Source organism: Psammomys obesus, unplaced genomic scaffold (assembly GCF_907164565.1).
Source record: "Psammomys obesus unplaced genomic scaffold, mPsaObe1.curated_primary_1811, whole genome shotgun sequence".
Lineage (NCBI taxonomy): Eukaryota > Metazoa > Chordata > Mammalia > Rodentia > Muridae > Psammomys > Psammomys obesus.
The window spans coordinates 33,011,656-33,031,716 of NW_026585644.1; the positions used below are offsets into that span (position 1 = coordinate 33,011,656).

General features: G+C 43.9%; 1 protein-coding gene across 7 annotated transcripts in view; it reads right to left on the reverse strand.

Annotated features, from left to right (window-relative positions):
- Positions 1-20,061, reverse strand: part of Dtnb (dystrobrevin beta) — a 182,391-nt gene that overhangs the window by 53,014 nt on the left and 109,316 nt on the right. For 5 of the 7 annotated variants that reach the window (XR_008722333.1, XR_008722335.1, XR_008722332.1 and 2 more), the window contains exons 9-10: positions 14,304-14,381; positions 1,423-1,512 (exon numbers count right to left, since the gene is read on the reverse strand). Coding sequence is in view for 2 of the 7 variants with exons in the window: in XM_055626281.1 (XP_055482256.1) it covers positions 1,423-1,512; positions 14,304-14,381 (168 nt within the window). In the remaining 5 variants the exon portion in view is untranslated. The remainder of the gene's footprint in view (positions 1-1,422; positions 1,513-14,303; positions 14,382-20,061) is intronic. The other 2 variants (XR_008722336.1, XR_008722334.1) reach the window with 1 other exon arrangement.

Sequence of the window (20,061 nt, forward strand, 5' to 3'; positions counted from 1 at the left end):
TATCTATCTATCTATCTATCTATCTATCTATCTATCTATCTATCTATCCATCCATCCATCCATGTATGTATCTTTCCATGTATGTATGTATGTATCTATCTATCTGTGTATGTATGTATGTATGTATGTATGTATCTGTCTCTGTCTGTCTATCTATCTATCTTTGAGTCAGGCTCTCACACTGTAGCCCAGTCTGGTCTTGAATTTACAGACTCCCTCCTGGTCTCCCTGAATGTTGAGGTTACAGACATGAGCTTTATGACCAGTAAAAAGCTCTAGGGAAGGCTGGAGATATGGCTCAGCAGTTAAGAGCACTGGCTCCTCCTCCAGAGGACAAGGGTTCAGTTCTCAGCACCCACATGGCAACTTGTACTGTCTGTAACTCCACTCACAGAGATATATGATCAGGCAAAACACCAATGTACATAAAACAAAAAAAATTTAAAAATGTAAAAAAACAAAAGCTTTAGGGAGACAGGGATGATGATGAGTTGACTAGTGCAACATGGAAGGCTCAGTCAAAGGGTCATAAGTTCAAGGTATGGCTGGACCACAAAATGAGTTCAAGGAACTCTTCAAGAGTTTAACAAACCAAGAGTTCAGAGGCTGGAACACGTACCCAGATACCATCTGTTGCACAGAGAGACCCTGACAGTGTACACAATTATTAACTCCTTTCTCCTTCCCGCAGAAGCCCACCAAGCCCACCTGAGAGTCTGTAGGACCTGACTGTTCCCCCAAGACTTCAGTGAGAGGGAACTGTCCCTAAATAATGCCGTTGTTCAGCCATACTGGTGATACTATTGGAAACAGTATGAAATGCAACAGTTAAAACAGTGCCTTTCATTTATGCATGTTTTTGTTTGCTTTGTGTGTGGTGTGTGTGCGCATGTGTGTGTACTGGCAGGCTACAATGGCATGCTGGTGAAGGTCAGTGGACAACTTTCAGGCATCAGTTCTTTCCTTCCACCACCTGGGTTATCATGTCCATCTCCAAGGGCTTTTACCTGCTGAGCCATCTCACCAGGCTCCAACAGTCCTTTTCATATGTACATATTTCTCAGTCATGACTGTTGAAGAAGAGAACATAAAAACCATGTCTTCCCTTGAGAATGTTCCAGCTTTGAAACTTCAGCCCTCTCCGGGGTATACGGACTCCTTTGGTGTAACCAGTAAGGACTGTACCTTTCTTCCGAGGAGAGTTTTTAACTCCATGCTGAGGTGAGTGCCAGGCTTGGCCAGGCTCTTACTCTTGTGGAAGCCAAAGCTTTGGCAATTAACTCTGCCAATCACAGCTGGCAGCTGTTCAAACACACCACACATGCAGAGCCTCTCCTGCTGGCAACCCCAGGAACCAGATTTCACCCCCTCCCTCAGAGCAGCCTTGGCCGCGCTCCCGGTGCTGCTGCTCTACCAACTAACCGTGTGCAGTGCTGCAGACGGGCCACATAGGAGGCTATCAGCGCATGCTCATCAGCCAAGAGATTGGGCATGTCCTGGCTATACTGTAACCTGGGAACGATGGAAGCAAAGACAGCAAGCATGACACAAGAACAGAGGGAGAAATGAACATGGATTAAAACCATAAATGTAAAAGCAGAAAAAAAAATGAGCAACTCATGATAAAGAAAACAATAAAACCACAATGCATAATGGAATATGGTGTTAGGTAATGGAGATCTGCCCAACCGATACACAGATACATTAAGTCTTTTCTCTTTTTGATTTGTTTGACTGGAACCTGTCCCAAAGGGAGAACCGTGCTTCCCGGTTTTGCTTGGGTTGTGGGCTCTGGGATAGGATTACTTTTTAGGAAAAGCCCTCTGGCAGGGGGCAAAAAACACAACTGAGCATAGTCAATCTATTTATTACTGAGTGACACCCTAATGATATGCTTTACTGGCTTTTTCTACACTTAAGAATTTCCAGTGTTACTGCACGCTACCTGCCAGTTAAGTATCTCTATTTCTATTGAGATTTCTATTTCTATTGAGTCCTCATAGAATCAGCACATGGATGAACTCATTAGAATTGCATTTAACAGCAAGAAAGGCTCCGTCTTACAGGTATGTGGAAGATCCATAAGCATGGGCGCTTAAAAAAAAAAGCAGCAACTTTTAGCTCTAGAAATGATAAAATTACAGAGTAATCTAATGGCTGCTCTCCATGCACCTATCACCTATCACTATAACGAGCCTCAACACTTAATCAGTTCTGTTTAGTCTAGCTTTCCTTCCCCAAATTCATTTTTTATAATTACAGTCATTCATTCTTTGGAGGGGAGGGGGGTGTGTCATGGCGCATACGCAGAGGTCAGGGAGTCAGTTCTCTTCTTCCACCAAGTGGGCTCCAGGAATCAACTCAAACCACCAAGCTTAACAGTATGTGCTTTTTGCCCACTGAGCCATCTTGCCCTTTCCCCTTAGCCACCTTTGTCTGCACTAAGGTGACTGAGCACCTAGATCTAATCATATTTAGATCTCAGGCAATCCTTTTACCTGGGAACCCCTGTGCCTATGTGTCTGTGAGACAGTGAAAACACTTCACAGAATCTCAGCGTTACCACAGCTAAAACTTTTGGTGTTCTAATGAAGCCCATCTAAGAACTTTTTTAGATCTTATAAAATGTCCTCAGTAAGCATAATCATTCAAAGCAAGTTTCCACTAATTTGATTGACATGCCTCTTTCATGTTGTGTTTGACACATTTCTATTTTAAATTCAGAACAGTTCTCTCTTCCCCCTGTTTCTTTCATGTATTTGTGAAGCCAAGCTACCTTGTGGAATATTCCACATTCTGGATTTTATTGGTTGCTTTCTGTGTGATCATTGAGCTTGTTTTTTTATGCTCTCTGATTACATCTAGACGCTTAAGTTTTTGCTTTTGTTTGCTTTGAGATAAGACAAGAATCTGGTGGTCTCTCATTCTTCAGCAACATTCAAGATGATCTCTACTGCACATTTATGGATGATGTTATTTGTCATATTGCTCCATTGTCACCTGCCTTCCTCCATCAACCTTTAATCTTATGGTGAGAGAAAAAGAGAAAGAGAAAGAGAAAGAGAAAGAGAGACAATGTTTATCAAGGACTGACTATGTAGCCCTGAGCGGCCTAGAACTCAAGAGATCTGCCTACCTCTGCCTCCACACCTGGACATTTCTAGCATTTAAAAAATATTTTATTTTCATTTTTAATTACATGTGTGGGTTTGTGCATGACAGTGTGGTACCTTTGGAGGCCTAAAGAGGGTATGGAATCTCCTGGAGCTGGGGTTACAGACACCCGTCTGCTGACCAACGTGGGCTAGTTGGTCCACAAGTTTCTAGGGGATTTTTCTCTCTGATCACACAGTAGGCGTGTTAGGATTACAAGTATGCACCATTCTATCTGGCTTCTTCCTGGATCCCAGGGAGGCCTGTGCAACAAGTGCTTTGGCCCACCGAGCCATCTTCTTGGCCTTGAATTTCCTTTGTTAAAAAAGCATGCGATGGTTTGAAGGAAAAATATCCCCTGTGGTCTCAGGCACTAACACTTGGTCCCCGCTGTTGGTAATGTTTGGTGAGGTTTAGGTGGCCAGCTGAAGAAAGCATGTCGCTGGGGACAGGCTTTAATATTAAGTCCACCACTTCCAGCTTGTTCTCTTCTCTGAGCCTGCATCTGCAGACAGGCACTCTCCGCTTTGCTTTCCCGCTGCCACGGCTGCAGCTGCCGTGATGCCCTACCATGACGGAGCCCCCCCCCCCAAAGAACAACAACAAACCCCCAAACATTCTTATCTAATACGTTGCCTTGGTTATGGTATTCTGTCACAGTAACAGCACAGTAACTAATACAGTGTGTCTGTGTGCACATGTGTGTGGGAGTACATGCACCATGGCATGTATGTAGGGTCAGAGGACAACCTTCATGAGTTGGTTCTCTCCTTCCACCATGTGGGTCATTCCATGCATATATGTACATGTGTGCATATACATATACACAATAGTTGTGTGTTATGGCTCTGCTACTGTTATTTTTTGTTTTGTTTTGGTTTGTTTTGTGGGTTGTTTTTTTTAGATTTATTATTTATGCAGTATTCTGCCTGCATGTATGCCTACAAGACAGATCTCATTGTAGATGGTTGTGAGCCACCATGTGGTTGCTGGAAATTGAACTCAGGACCTCTGGAAGAGTAGACAGTGCTCTTAACTTCTGAGCCATCTCTCCAGCCCCTGCTACTGTTTTTTTGAGACATGGTTTCATACACCTCATGCTGGTCTTAAACTTGGTATGTGGCTGAGGTTAGTGATGAGCTCCCTTCTCCCCTCCCAGGGTTTCTCTGTGTATCCTGGCTGTCCTGGAACTTGCTATGTAGACCAGGCTGGCCTCAAACTCAGAGATCAGCTTGTCTCTGTCTCCCAGTGGCATCAGGTGTGCCAGCATGTCCAGCTGGTGTTGGGCTCTTGCTCATCCCGCCTCCACATCACAAATGCTAGAATCACAAGCATGTGCCAACACACTCATCCACAGTTACTCTTTTAGACCTAATTAATTACTTGACAGCAGCTGAACCAGCTTCTGTTCTAGTGGATTTATTCTGTGCCTGCACACATGTGTCCAGGCACAAGGTGCCACGGTGACTGTGGAGGTCAACTGTGTGGTACTGCTTCTCTTCTCCCACCATGTGGGTTGAGGATGGAACACAAATCCTCAGTCTTGGTGGCAAGAACCATCTCACCAGTCCTAGAGTAATGATTTTACAATATAATTAAATAATAATAATAATGATAAGTACTATGCAGAAAAATAAAATGTGAAATGGATGGAAAGTTTTAGATATTTAGATTAGATGGTGACATTATGACAGAATTTAAGATAATGATGTCTTTCAACTCTTTAATTTCTATTCAAAGTGCTAACATTTAGGGCTGACCTCCAGTGAAGGCTAAAAGCATCAAGTAACTCTAATGCACTGGTGGACAATTATTTACTAATACTGTCTGCCTTAGTGGAAGCAGCCCTCCCAATCACCAAAGACCAGCTGCGCTGATGAAAGTGTCTATTATACTCCTCACTGAAGGAGTTCAACCACTCAGCCATACTCATCTTCCCCCTCACTCGGCCCGTGGGTGTGCTGAAGTGAAGTTGTAAGAGATTCATCTCCATATTTAAGATTCTTAATAATGTCACAGGGACCAAATTTTGTACCTTTGATTTTTTTTTCCCCTGCAACAATCAGAAGATACTATTAACAAAACAGATGTGAAGGCCTCTGTGACCTGCTGTAATCAGAGGCCATTATCTCCTGTGTTGAATTCAATAATGAATAACAGACTGATTTCCAAGGCACTGTTCCTTGGCTGTGATACTCCAGAGTCTAATAAGAATAGCTTGTCTTTAGAAATACAGTTTATCATTTTAGCAACCTTATTCTAAATTCATGAAGTTAAAGTGTCTGCCTTCTCAAAAGGCCAGATAGTGAGTATTTTAGGCTTTGGTGGTCACTGGATTCCTGTTACAACTGCCATTGATAGCATGCCACAGATAGCATGAAGTCAAATGGACATGGTGTGTGGCAATAAAACTTTATTTATAAAACAAGGCTGTTACCTGCAGAGTGCAGTTTGCAGTCTATATGATAGCTGAAAGGTGGTCTGAGGCTAGACACATCTCACTCACTATGTCATCATCTTCTGCAGGGTTCAGGAGTCTTTGTTTCATATTTTCAAATTTGGGTAATATTAGTCACTAAAGAAGCCTAGGGCACACTGCCTGGTTTGACTACTTTGTTAAAACCTACTTTGACTGCAAATATGTTCCAGAGTCCTCAGTGCCTTGGATGAATTTAGGTGTAACCCAGGGATGCACTGTGATACTGGTGAGAGGCTAAAGCAAGGACAGCAGTTCCACTCTTCCATGGTGACACAGTCAGGAACTGGCACATTCTATTTCTTCGAACTCCTCTCTGACTATGGATCAACTGTAAGGTACTCCAAATCTAACAGGGCCATCCCAGGCTACAACATATCAGTTTGTATTGTCCCTGGCAGGCTATGGTTATGCACAAGTCTTGGGTGCTCTTCAGTTTGGCCTAAGTTTGAAGGGAATGAGATAAAACCTATCAGATAACACCATACAAAATGAATGAAGGCCAGCACAAGGATAGAACATGGAGCCACATGAGCTAATTGGCTTGAACCAAAGGTCAAAATGAGAATAAGAAAACCAATATTTAGGAAACAAAGCAATACTAGCAAGCTAAATCAAAAGTCATATGCAGTCCGTTGAGATGGCTCAGCAGATAAAGGTGTTTGGTATCAAGCCAGATACCAGAATTTGATCCCCAAGACCCACCTGACAGGAGGAGGGAACAGACTCCTATGAGTGGTCCTTTGGTCCACACTTGCCTCCCTCTCCAAAATACATAAAAATAATACAAATTATTGTTATTTTTAGAGGGGCTCGAGACAAGTTCTCTTTATATAGTCTTGGCTGACTTGGAACTCCCTATGTGGTCCATGCTGGCCTCAAACTCATAGAGATCCACAAGCTTCTGCCTCTTGAGTGCTGGAGTTAAAGGTGTACACCTCTACATACCTGGCTAAAAACACAATATAATGTGTGTGTGTATGTGTGTGTGTGTGTATGTATGTATGTATTAGAGAAAAGGCAAGAGAGGGAGAGGGTCTCACTATGTAGCTCTGTCTGTCTTGGAACTCACTCTGTAAACCAGGCTGGCCTCAAACTCACAAAGATCCACCTGCTTCTGCCTCCTGAGTGCTGGGATTAAAGGCCACCACTACTCCCAGCTTCAAATAACTAATTAAAAAAAAAAAATCAAATGCAAAACCAAGCAGTTACTGGTATGTAGGTTTAACTGGTGACTTTAAGTACATATAAATTATAACTAAGCCCCCTACATGTCAGCACTTTGAATAGAAATTAAAGAGTTGAAAGACATCATTGTCTTAAATTCTGTCATAATGTTGCCATCTAATCTAAATGTCTAAATCTTTCCATCCTTTACAATAGACGAAAGATAGTGATGTGGTGAGTGCTCACTGGGGCAGAGCAGAAGCCAGCCAGATGGTGCCGCTCTTCATCGGCACAGGCGCTGGAGGGCACACATACACAGAACTGAGGTACCCGTGAAACACTCCCTGTCTTTCTGACTGAAACTCAGGAAACTGAGATGGTTGGGAGTTGGATGTGGAGTCACTAACAGAAGGCTTAAATCAGAGACCTGAAGAAACAGCACACAAGGGCCCATAGGGCAATAGAGCCTGGGGAAAGTGGGAAGAGATCAAAATTTAACTACACTGGAATTTAGAGTATAACAAAAAAAGTTTAGTTCCTTTGAATTTTAGTTGTTTTCCTTTTTCATCTTCCAAACACAAGAATAGGAAGGAAAAAGACCACTTGGTCAAATGGTATGAAGCACTTCAAAGAAGATGTCACGGCTGCTATATTAGCAGTACTAATAAGCTCAGTAAATTGGTATTTGCACGTCCCCCGCCATCAGCAATACCAATAGCAAATCAGAAGACAAATCTCTGGCTCTAGAAAGCCCTGCGATGCAAAGAAATGCTGGTGTTTTGTTACAGCAGAAGAAATCTGGCCCCTGTCAAAGGGGCTGGAAGGCATCCTGGGAGAGAATAACGAAAATACCAATTCCCAGGGGCTAGAGGGATGACTCAGCAGTGAAGAGCACCTGTTGCTTTTGCAGAGAACCTGGTTTCAGTTCCTAGCAGTTGTGGGGCCTCACAACTGTCTGTAACTCTGGATCCAGGGCATCTGACACCATCTTCTGACCTCTGCAGGCACCAGGCATGCATATGGTTTACATACATGCAAGCAAAACACTCATACACGTAAAAAAGAATGCAAAACTCCAAAAGAAAACAAAGAGACCATCCAGTATCCCAAGCACCCAGTAACTTCAACAGGAAAGCCCTTCTGGAAATGGGGACAGGCTAGGACACACACTGAAAGCAGTGATAGCATTCTGGCAGAAGGCAGCATGCTGGAGGCTGGTCTGCTGCGTGTTGCTGGCCCTCAAGATCTGGTTACACCTAGACTTGTTTTGTAAACCTGCCTATGTCATATCTGATTGGTTGATTAAACGACCTATATGTGGGCAGGGCAGGATGCGGTAGGCATGGCTAAGGTTCCTGGGCTTGGAGAGGACAGGAGAATCACAGGATACAGAGGGGCAGGAAGAGAGCAGGAAGGAGGATGCCATGATGAGTTAGTGTGGAGAAAAAAAAACCACATGGGCCAAGAGGAAGGACTCCAACAATGGTGTGAAAAGACCCAGATTAAAGATACAAGCAAGTACCATGGGACGGAAGGCAGACCAGATGAGGAGGATTACAGTGGACGGCAATGGATGGGGGCTGGGGGGTGGGTGGTGAGGCTATCGAGCCAGCACAGGGGAAATATACGCCCGGCCCAAGGTGAACTATAAAATCTAACAGGTGTCTGTGTTTCACTATTTGTGATAGCGGTTTAGATAATAATGCTGTGATACTCTTAGGGATAATGATAAACATTATATAGCCCAATGCTCATTTTTTAAATTTACAATAACAGTAGTAGCTATGGACCACCCTTGGTCAAAAGTCCATCCCTCTACGGCAAAACGTACAATGAGCACGTTCATCACTGTGCAGCCAACAGTCATTTCCAAGCTGAGACTCCAAGCTCTACAGAGTGAAAATGGCAAGAGGTGTCATTTTTGACCCCATAAGTAGTCCTGTGGGCAAACCAAGCTGCTTTCTTCCCCAACCACTGAAAGAAACACTATGTCAATGCACCAGGGTGGAGGAGATGGGCTGGCAGAAGGTCCTCCTCTGGATTATCTCTCTTTCTCTCGCTCTTTTTCAAATTTATTTTATTTCTCGCAGGGAGGGTGTGTAAGACAAATGTGCGTATGGGTGTGTGGAAGCTGGAGGAGGATGTCTGGTGCCCTGCTCTAACGATCTCCGCCTTATGGAAGCTGGAGGAGATGTCTGTGCCCTCCTCTAATGATCTCCACCTTATGGAAGCTGGGGGAAGATGTCTGTGCCCTGCTCCAACAATCTCCGCCTTATTCCTTTGGGACAGAGTCTCCTGCAGTGGGAGCACAAGCCTCGTGACCCCCCTGTGTCCGCCTCAGCCTCCAACAATGCTGGAGTTACAGGTCCACGCACAGCCATATGTAGATCTCTAACAAGGCTGCCGGGGTCCTAACCGAGGTCCTCATGCATGCGCAGTGAGCACTATTACACACCAAGCTACCTCACCGACCCTGATTTTTCTTAATGAATCCAAACATTCAGAAAATTGAAAGGAGATAGGGGAAGACGGCTCTTTGATTCACTGCCTCTGGGCCCCTACTGCAGGATAAGCTACAGAGAAAGAACAATGCTGACCAAGGAGAGCCCGTGGAGAAAGAAGAACAGGCCTATGACCTGTCAGGTCCTCCACAAATCCTCTGCACGGGCAGGTTACAGACAATGCCTTCCCTGAGCTCTGTCAACACCACCTGCCTTCACTGAGGAGGCTGTTGTCTCAGTCTGCCAAGTGGCTTTTACGTCATACTGAACACAACAAAAACCTTTACAATTGAAAGGTTTGTACAAATTTTACAAATGACAGAGGGGGGAAATATCTACCTTCTTTCCCACATGCACCAGCCATGTGCAGCTACTTTTAAATGATAATTAATTAAAATGAAATAAAAGTCATCTCCTATGTCATATTAACCACATCTGAAGTTCTTGGCAGCTATGTGTGACTAGTGGCTGCTGCATAGTTAGCATAAAGATGGAAGGATGGCTAACTTGGGAATGGTGTTATCACAAGCTGGAGAAAACTTGCCACCTCAAGGTTCTTTTTAGGATGGTAACATCATCAGACTCGAATTTCAGAAAAAAAACAAAACAATAACAACAAACAACCTCTATGACTGCAAAGAAATGACTGTTGGGGACAAAAGCTCAATGAAATGGTAAATGGGGCCACAGCCTGATTCACTGTGAATATGCTTAACTAGCGAAAGCAAGCTAGAATGTCTGCACAGCTTGCTAGTAAGAACAGTGACACATCTCCGGGCAGGCACAGTATCTAAGCTGGATAAGATGGGTTCAGCACCTCTATAGGATCTTCCTGGGGTGCAAGGCGGAAGACCAGTACAAGCACCTGAGAGCAGCAGGCCCGGGGCACCTCCTTGGGGGAGACAAGAGAAAAGCCAATAAAAAGCCAATAAAAAGAGCATGTGGAAAGTGTTGGGGGTAGGGGCTAGGGACGTAGCTCAGTTTGCAGAGGAGCCACACAATACATACGAAGCCCTAGGTTCATACACCAGCATGGAAGTGTGTGACTGTAATCTCAGGATCTGGGCGGTGCAGGCAGGAGGATCAGAAGTTTAGTATCACCCCCAGCTATGGAGTTTGAGGCCAGCTTGGGTTACATGAGACTATCTCAAAAAACCAAACCAACCAATGAATGAAAAAGAAACCAGAGTGGGGTGGGGAGGGAGGGGGAGAGAAAGATCATGCATGTATTAGAGAAAGGCAAAGACAGAATGTCCAGTAAGAATGGGAGGAGTGAGAGAAAACTGTGTAGCTTCCACTGATCATGTGTTGGACCTCAGTATTTGCTGCCCTTTGTTGGTAGATGGAAGAATTGGGTATTAAGAACACTATGGGGTCCCATAGGCACCTCTAAGTCAGCATAAGCTTGCTGGCTTCTTGCCCAAGTTTCCCTCCTGTGTTTGACCAAAGTTACCTTAATGAAAGCCAGGAAGGAACCCAGAACATTATCTTTCCTCTTCCTCAGCCGCCCAACACACAAAATCTCGAGAGCCTGCCATTTGTGCCCACCATCCTGGAGCCTCCCAGCTTGAATTTAACAATGAGAGGTATTCCACCCCAGTTCTTTCCACACTGCTGTGCCGCCATGACCCGTTCAGACTCGACATGGGCCTCAATCCAACAAGAGGACGGACCTGTTATTATCCCCTGTCAGCTGCAAGTTTTCAAATTTATGTTTGCAACTATCTGTCTGAAAATATTAAAGTTTTCTGTTCATACCAGTGTGAGTCAGAATTGGTAAAAAGTCCACCTTAAATCTTAAACGGAAATGGGATCTTAATCCTAACCCAGAAGAGGCTGAAAACTGGCGAACAGCCCAGGCCGGGGATGGCTTTGGGCACCTGCCAACACTGAGGCCCTGCAGTTTCTTCCGATAATGTGTTAATTTTTAATTACTATGCTTTTCTGTCTTTCCAAAGAAGACTGAAGAAAAAAACATAATTCCTGTGTTGACTTGGAGGGCTTTTCATGAAGAATGCAAACCAGCCAGTTGTTTCCTAAAACCCTCACTAATTCTTGCTTTTTTTCTTTTCTTTTTCTTTCTTTCTTCTTATTCTTTTGTGTGTGTGTGTGTGTGTGTGTGTGTGTGTGGTTTTGTTTGTTTGTTCATTTGTTTTTTAAGACAGGGTTTCTCTGTGTAGCCTGGGCTGTCCTAGAACTTGCTCTGTAGACCAGGCTGGCCTTGAACTCACAAAGATCTGCCTTCCTGGCCTCTGCCTCCTGAGTGCTGGGTGTGCACCCAGGTTAAAGTATTTTGACTAGTATATTATTTTTGACAACTCTAGCCCAAGCCATTCACATATGTATCACCCACTAAAAAAGGTAGTTGAGGCTTTTGCTCTGTTGAAAGAGTGTGTGCCCGGCATACATTAGGCCCTGGTTTTGCTCTCCAGAACCACAAGGCAGGTGTGGCAGCGCAGTCACTCAAAAGGTGGATCAAGGCCATCCCGGGATACATGAAACTTTATCTCAAAAAAAGTAAATCAATTAATTTAAAAAAAAAGGGGGGGATGGAAACCAAGTTGCTTAAAATGTCCTCCCATTTTTTTTTTTTAACTATAGTACACATTTCTTGTCTGTGATTTCTACTTTGTGCTGAGTCCTACAAGACCCTGCTTATTTCTGGAGAGTAGCACCACCCCTCTGAGGCCTTGCACCTCAGCAGCACGAGTTCATGCTGGGAAGATATGCTGGGCACCTGGCTTTCACTCAAGAGCAGGAACATCATGTGCTGAGCCTTGGGGAAGTAAACATACTATCTGCAATTTAGACTCTTCAGTTACTGGAGCCATGAAAAGCCACACGTATGGACTATTACGATCCATGTGACATCTCACAATCTCCTGCTGGACATACATGAAATCTCCCAGGATTCTATGTATAGAGCACAACATCAGGGTGGGGCATCTTGTGCCCAGGTGGCTTTTCTTGAGCTGAGCTTCTCCAAACTGCATACCACTGTTGGTTGCCATGGATACACTGTGATATCTGCTCTAGGACTGACTAATTTTACACAGATCAAGGTGCCAGCTGAAATGCTGACTTCATAGTAAAGTGTTAATCTGGAAAATATACTCCTGTCTGAACCAGCTCTAAAAACTGACAGATATAATTTTAGGACTGACACCGGGAGCTGGGTCTTGGGTGTAGTACAGCAAGCGTAAGGTTTGCCTGTGAACGTGGCTGTGGCTAACAGGGGTGCAGAGTCCCTCCTGCCAATCTTCCCAAGCAATAAAACACTGGCAGGAGGACAGTGTCTGCTGGCCTCTTGCACCTACACTCACCCGGGGTCATCTTATCCTGGCACCCCTAACACTCTGAGCCCTCATGTACAATATGCTATCCGAAGAGCTCAGAGTAAGCTAACCCCTACTTAATAGGCAATGCTACTCAAGCTAATGTAAGTTTCTAAGCTCCATTCTTCCAATAATCTGCCCTGTTTTCTAGTTTTGAAGTGACAACATCCTCAATGGAGAAGTATAGTTAAATGTTATGGGTTTTAACACACACACCACACACACACACACACACACACACACACACACACACACACACACACACATATATGCTGAGGACAGGGCAGGTCCTTGGGGACATCATTTGTAACCCATTCTCTGTCTTTCTCACCGGGTCTCTTACTCTAATGACCTCGAAAATAATAAAGGCACTATTAAATCCTCACATTAACCTCACAATGTAGACGTCATCATTGTCCCCACAGATTAAAGAACTGATGAAACATGTCTAAAGTCAGGCGAGCACCAGCTCCAAACTGCAGCCTGATTAAAAAACCTGTGCCCCAGCGCCCTGCACCACTGACTGACTACTCGGCTCTGCTTCCTGCTGGAAGTGCCCCAGGGAGGCAGTGGGCAGCTCTTACCTGGTCCGGGTCCTGGGTCTCCACACACATAGAGCTGTCTCACCAGGTCACACTGACTTACTCAGTCTCTAAGTCCTCTTTCTAGAGTAGCCCTGCAGCCCACTCCTCAGCTTCCTGCTAAGGTTATTCTCCAAATTGGTTTGATGACAAGAAATACCTGGAGAACTTGTTAAACACACAGTCTCCAATCCTATTCTTGGAGATTCTGATTCATTGAGTCTGACGTGGCCCCAGAAATGTGTATTTTTAATAAGTGCCCCAGGGGACCCTTCTCTTGTGCAGGTTTGAGAAATGCTGCTCTGGGAGTCTGAGCCGATGGGAACAAGCACTGCTGCCTTCAGGATCATACGTTGAGTCCAATTATTACTAGGAAGATCCCATTTCTATAGCTGCACTAATCCAGAGTGTTCAGCACATATGGCACAAAGTGGTTCTGGTTTTTTCCGGGGGGGATGGGATGTCATGCTGGGTGAACTGGAATGTCTGTGATTTTTTTTTTTTCTTCCTTTTCAAGTGATGACTGTTGAAAGAATTCTTTAATGGCCGTGCCCTTGCCCGAGAGGGAGTTTCTGTATTGCTCTGGTCATAGAACAGCTTAAATCAAATAGGAAGTATGCCATTCAATATAATTCTTTTAAGTCTGCCTATGGAAAATTTTGAACAAGAGAAAATTAAATAAAAAAGAGAAAGGAGTTTAAAGTTTTCATTCCTTGAAGGACCCTAAAGCAAATTCTTTATATAACGAAGACTGAAGGTCTTGGGCCTCTTCTGCTTAAGTACCTATGAACCCTATACAGAACAAATTAGAATACTTTATAAGAGATTAATCCAGACTGTAATCAGAAGCAGAAATTATCTTTGATATTAAAAATCAAATGCAAAATTGTTGAAACTTATGATTATTAAATCGTGCTTAATGTTAGTAAAGATCTCAAACATGCCTGATCTACTCTGACACGGTTTGCTGCCTGTCACAAGGGCACATCCACTTAGAGCACTAGTCAGAGCTGAACGTCAACAGCTGTATTAGGATCATCACATCAACGACAGAAAGCTGCCCCAGCTTCGGGGTACAAGGCATACCTACCTCTTGGTGGGAGTGGGCACTCCGGAGGACATGTGGCTAACCACGGTGTCATTCATATTGGTCAGAGGTCGAGGAGGACTGGAAGAAAAGACATTTACATTACATTAGTAATTACCAGGACTGGAGGAGACAAAGAGTTCAGGCAAAAGACCAGCTAGAGCTCCTGGTAAGTGCAGGGCCTGATGGCGGAGGATTCAGAAAAGAGATTCTTTAAGCCGAAACAAATTCAACATAAGGGATTCTTACACACACCACAGCACCACAGAGCTGTGGGATAGTGGGAGGCAACAGATTATAAAAGCATTACTCTGGAGAAGAGTATATTTGCACATCCTGGAATTCCAGTACTCAGAAAGCTGAGTTTCAGGCCAGTCTGGGCCATCAATGGACTATCTCATGATAGTAAAAAAAAAAAAAAAGAAAAAAAAAGAAAAAAAACCTATTTTGAGATGGAACTGTTTGCTCCTACTTTATAGTTTTGGTATAAAATAATATAAATTCATACCCTTGCCTACTGTGCCTATTCTTTTGGGGGTGGGAGTGGTTTACTGGGAATTAAACGCAGTGCCTTGCACATATGAGGCAAGTGCCTTACCTCTAAGCTATAATCCCATCCTGACTTTGTTTTCTGAGAAACAGTCTCATTATTGAGCTCAGGCTGGCCTCAAAATGGAAATCCTTCCACCTCAGCAGCCTGAATGGCTGAAATATGCCACTAAGCCCAGCTTGTGCCACTTATTTTTCATTAATCTGCTTTTAACTCAGCTTTAAAAATTTTGTGTGTGTGTGTGTGTGTGTGTGTGTGTGTGTGTGTGTGTGTGTGTGTGTGTTATGGGCATGGGCATGGTATCTCTACCCACTGAGCCACCTTTAAGGACAGGTCGCAATACATGCCAGTTTCCTGAGATTCAGTTAGTTACAGCTCATTGTTCTGTTACATTTAATTTGTGAGTGTTTTATTAAAACATTAATTGTTTTTTCTTCCTGAAACAGATGTCATGTAGCCCAGGCTGGCAACAAACTTGCTAGGTTGCCTAGGATGACTCTGACCTCCTGCCCTTACACAATAAGTGCTGGGATTACAAAGTGTGCCTCCACACCAGAATCCCAAGTATTTGATTTTTAAATACTAAATAAAAAAACAAGACCCTGCTCATCCAGTATTATAAACCTGGCCAGGGGGATCATAGGTCATGTGGGGAACCCATTCCTTCTGCTTTGCTACGTGGACACGGTGACAAACTGCCTTCTTAAATACATCTATACCTAGAGACCGGTGGGGCCCTCGCCATTGTCAGAGAAGCTTCCGTTGGCAATGGGCAGAAGAGAAAGGAAACTCATAACCGGTCACAGTACCGAGAATAAGTGACTGTTGAGTGCCGGCCCCTGAATGGACATCTGTAGAACCCCGAGAGAGAGAGAGAGAGAGAGAGAGAGAGAGAGAGAGAGAGAGAGGATGCACGTAAGAGCCAGCGGATGAGGAAGAGTGCCGAGAAACAGTCTTCTGCACACCTCGACACGACATGGCTGGGTCACTCATGAAACTACCGCTGTCATTACCTGAACAAGACCGGCACAGAATGAGGCCCGTCAGCACTTTCTCGTGGGTGGGAGAGGGGCTCATGAGGTGCTACTGTTATTCTTAACGGCTGTTAGGGATAGCAGTGTCACTGTCTTCGGCAGTGTGGCCACTGCTAAGCTGTCCTCGTCCCAGTAAGAAAGGCTTGCTTAGCTGCTGCGTCCTCCCTGCCTCTGAGAGTGACTGCGTACAAACGGCTTGAGGAAGTTACCTTAGCACTGCCTGCTGACGACCATGGTACTTTATTGTTTCGCAGGCTACACCATTCCTTCATGTAAGGCTCTGGGGAATTGGTTCAGGGAGAGACCGAGGGGCCAAAGGAAAAGACAGATTGCTCTCTATACACACATGTACCTCCACTTTCTCCTTAAACTAATTCCATTTCTGAGTAGGAAACTTTAAAAAATAAAAAAAAAAAATAAAAAAGATTTTTCCATTTACAAAAGGAAATCCAAAATGGAAAGTGAATTGCACGGAGTAGATATAAGGCAGATTCAGGCCTCTGGATTTCTAAAAAGAAATCAAAAAACACCAAAAGGTGTTTTGTTTTTAAGGGCAGGATCTCAGCAACAGCCCAAGTTAGGTCCTTGCTTCACCCTTCCAGGTGCTTTGATAAAAGGCCTGAGCCACAGTGCTTCACTTGACTCTGCTCGCCAATGGAAATATGCCTTGCCAGGCCAGATCTCAGTTCTATGCTATTCATCTGACTTCCAGTCTCCAGAAAACCTCTGGCCCTTCAAGCCTGTTAATGCTAATGGCTGCACTGAATTATAATCAATTAATCAATTGCTTTAGGTTGACTAATGGTGGAAGAGAATGGGCAGATTGGCTTACTTTTAGTCCTAAATTTATACTATTGCCTCTGGGTCTTTTAAATTAGTTGTCCTGCTTGAAACAAGGAGATAATTCCTCTGAAGTAAGAGGAGTAGCTGTTCACACTTGGAGGGCAGCAGACGCATGCCGGTCAGACACAAACAGGCTTCGCTTCCTGGTGTATTATTAACATCCACTTCCAAAATAATGACACTCCATGTTGCTTTTAGAACTAATGTAGTTATCTGCTTTACTTCAATATTAAAGAAACCACTGCATTCATTTTCTTGTTGACATTCTCAGAAGAACTAAATACAGTCGAAAAAAATTAATTTCTTGAACATGGGTACCTGTGAGGAAAATGTCATGGTCTGTAGCATTGTTTGGTATGATGCCACAAAAGTCTTCCTATCTCTTGGCAGATACCACAGCCAACCATTTATTACCTTTTCACATGCAGAAAAGCCTCTTCCTTCACGTGGAGAGCAGATGCTCATGGTTACACTGTATTCTGGAAACTTCTCATACCCTGCTCCCAAGTCCACATCCTGTCTAGACTCCTACCTCATAATAAAGAGACAATGTGGCTTTACTGATCAATGAACTTATTAGCACTTGCAAGCCTCAAGAAGGTCCTCAAAATGGGATCGCCACCAGAGCTGCAGGCCACTGGGAAAGCCAACAGCACTGAAGTATTCTTTTTTTTTTTTTTTAATTTATCACAATTTATTTACTTTGTATCTCCTCTGCAGCCCCCTCCTTTGACTCATCCCAGTTCTACCCTCCCACTTTTCCCCCCATGCCCTTTCTCTAGTGCCCTGATAGGGGAGGACCTCCTCCCCTTCTATGTGATCCTAGCTTATCAGGTCTCATCAAGGCTGGCTGCATCATCTTCCTCGGTGGCCTAGCAAGGCTGCACCCCCAGGGGGAGGTGATCAGAGAGCTAACCTCTGAGTTCATGTCAGAGACAGCCCATGTACTCTTACCAGGGAACCTACCTGGAAACTGAGCAGCCTATGGGCTTGTTTGAACAGGGAGTCTAGGTCCTCTCCTTGCATGGTCCTTGGTTGAGTGTCGGTCTCTGCAGGACCCTCTGGGCCCAGGTATTTTGGTTCTGTTGTTCTCCTTGTGATGTTCTTGTCCCCTCCAGGTCCTTCCATCTCCCTCTTCTTCCATAAGGATTCTGGCACTCTGCCCAAAGTTTGGCCACGAGTCTCAGTATCTCCTTTAATACCCTTGTGGGTAGAGTCTTTCAGAGGTCCTCTGTGGAAGGCTCCTGCCCTGTTCCCTGTCCTCTCCTACTTCCAATGTCTATCCCATTTGCCCTTCTGAATGAGGATTAAGTATCTTTCCCTAGGGTCCTCCTTGTTGTATAGCTTCTTTAGGGCTATAGATTTTAGTATGTTTATCCTATATTATAAGCTAATATCCACTTATAAGTGAGTATATACCATGTGTGTCTTTCTGCTTCTCACTTTACCTCACTCAGGACGATCTTTTTTAGTTCCCACCATTTGTCTGCAAATTTCATGATTTCCTTATTTTTAGTTGCTGAGTAGTATTCCATTGTGTAAATGTACCACAATTTCTGTATCCATTCCTCCACTGAGGAACATCTAGGTTGTTTCCAGATTCTGGCTATTATGAATAGAGCTGCTACGAACATGGTTGAACAAATGTCCTTATTAGAGCAATAAGACATCTAAAGGAGATCAAAGGGAAGCATTCTTAGAAAATGCCTTTTGGAATGCCTTTTGAGGCTGGGTACATGCCTGTAATCCTAGCACTCTGGGAGGTAGAATCAGGCAGATCTCCATGAATTCAAGGCCAGCCTTGTCTACAAAGCAGATTTTAGTTACAGACATTAAACTAACAGTCCCACAACTCTCTACCTAGGCAGCCAGCTTCCAGACGCACACTTCTGCATCTTTAACAGATTTTCTGGTCTATTTGCTTCTGTTAGTGTGAAAGGGTATCCAAACTCAGATACTTATACTTGCAGAGCAAACACAAGCCTCTGAATCATCAGCCCAAGCCCCAGCACAAGACTCTTTTCTTTTACTTAGTCATTATCCTCACAAATTTACAAACCTATTCCTTAATCTCACAAGTGGAAATACCATAGCTATCATTACCATAGAGAGAACTCTATTGCTGTGGTGAAAAATTAAGATAGGCAGAGCCTAAAGTTCTTCTCATTGCTATGGCTATCATTTGCTCACAAAATGCTATGTCTTTAGGCAATGGTTATGGTAAGTGCGGCTCAGCTATCCACCCTCTTTGAATAGTGTGATGCTTTGCTCTGTATCGCTACATAAGCTACAAATGACCTCCTATTATTCTAGTAGGTTCTATGACAATCTGGTAAAGAAAAAAAAGTTTAACAATAAACTAAACCAGACGTGATGGCTCATCCTTTTTTTTTTTTCTTCTTCTTTTCTATTCTATTTTATTTATTTTATTTTAATCACAGGTCATTCACTTGTATCCCAGCTGTAGCCCCCTCCCTCTTTCCCTTCCAGTCTCCCTCCCTCATCTCCTTCCTGCCCTCTTCCAAGTCCACTGATAGGGGAGATCCTCCTCCCCTTCCATCTGACCCTAGCCTATCAGTTATCTTCAGGACTGGCTACAATGTCCTTATCTGTGGCCTAGCAAGGCTGCTCCTCCATGTATCAAAGCAGATGCTGAGCTTAATAACCATACCTTTGGCAGAGTGCAGGGAATCATATGAAAGAAAGGGGAGTTAGTATGACCTAGAGGGGACAATAACTCCACAAGGACCAAATGTTATCAGGATACAGGGGTCTTCTATGAGACTGTTTCTCCAACAAAGGACCATTCATGGATATAACCTAAAACCCCTGCTCGGATGTAGCCCATGGTAGCTCAGTATCCAAGTGGGTTCTCTAGTATGGGGGACAAGAATTATTTCTGACATGAACTCAGTGACTGGCTCATACCTTTAATCTCAGCATTTGAGAGGCTGTGTAAGAAGAATGTTGTGAATTGATGCCAGCCTGGGTCACGGTAAATTCCAGGACAGCCTATGCTAGAAAGACCTTATTCAAAAGACTAAAACCAAACCAAACCAAAACAACAAATAAACTAAAGTACCCCTTTGAAAGTCTTAAGGTTAAAAATAAATTGGAAACTGGAGAGATGGCTCAGCTGTTAAGAGTATATACTGCTCTTCCAGAGAACCTGAGTTCTATTCCCAGCACCCACATGGCAGCTCACACCTGTCTATAATTCCAGCTCCAGGGAATCTGGCACCCTCACACAGACATATATGAAGGCAAAACACCAATACACATAAAACTAAATAAATCTTTGAAAAAAAATCAGTGCCATAATAGAATGTAGCAA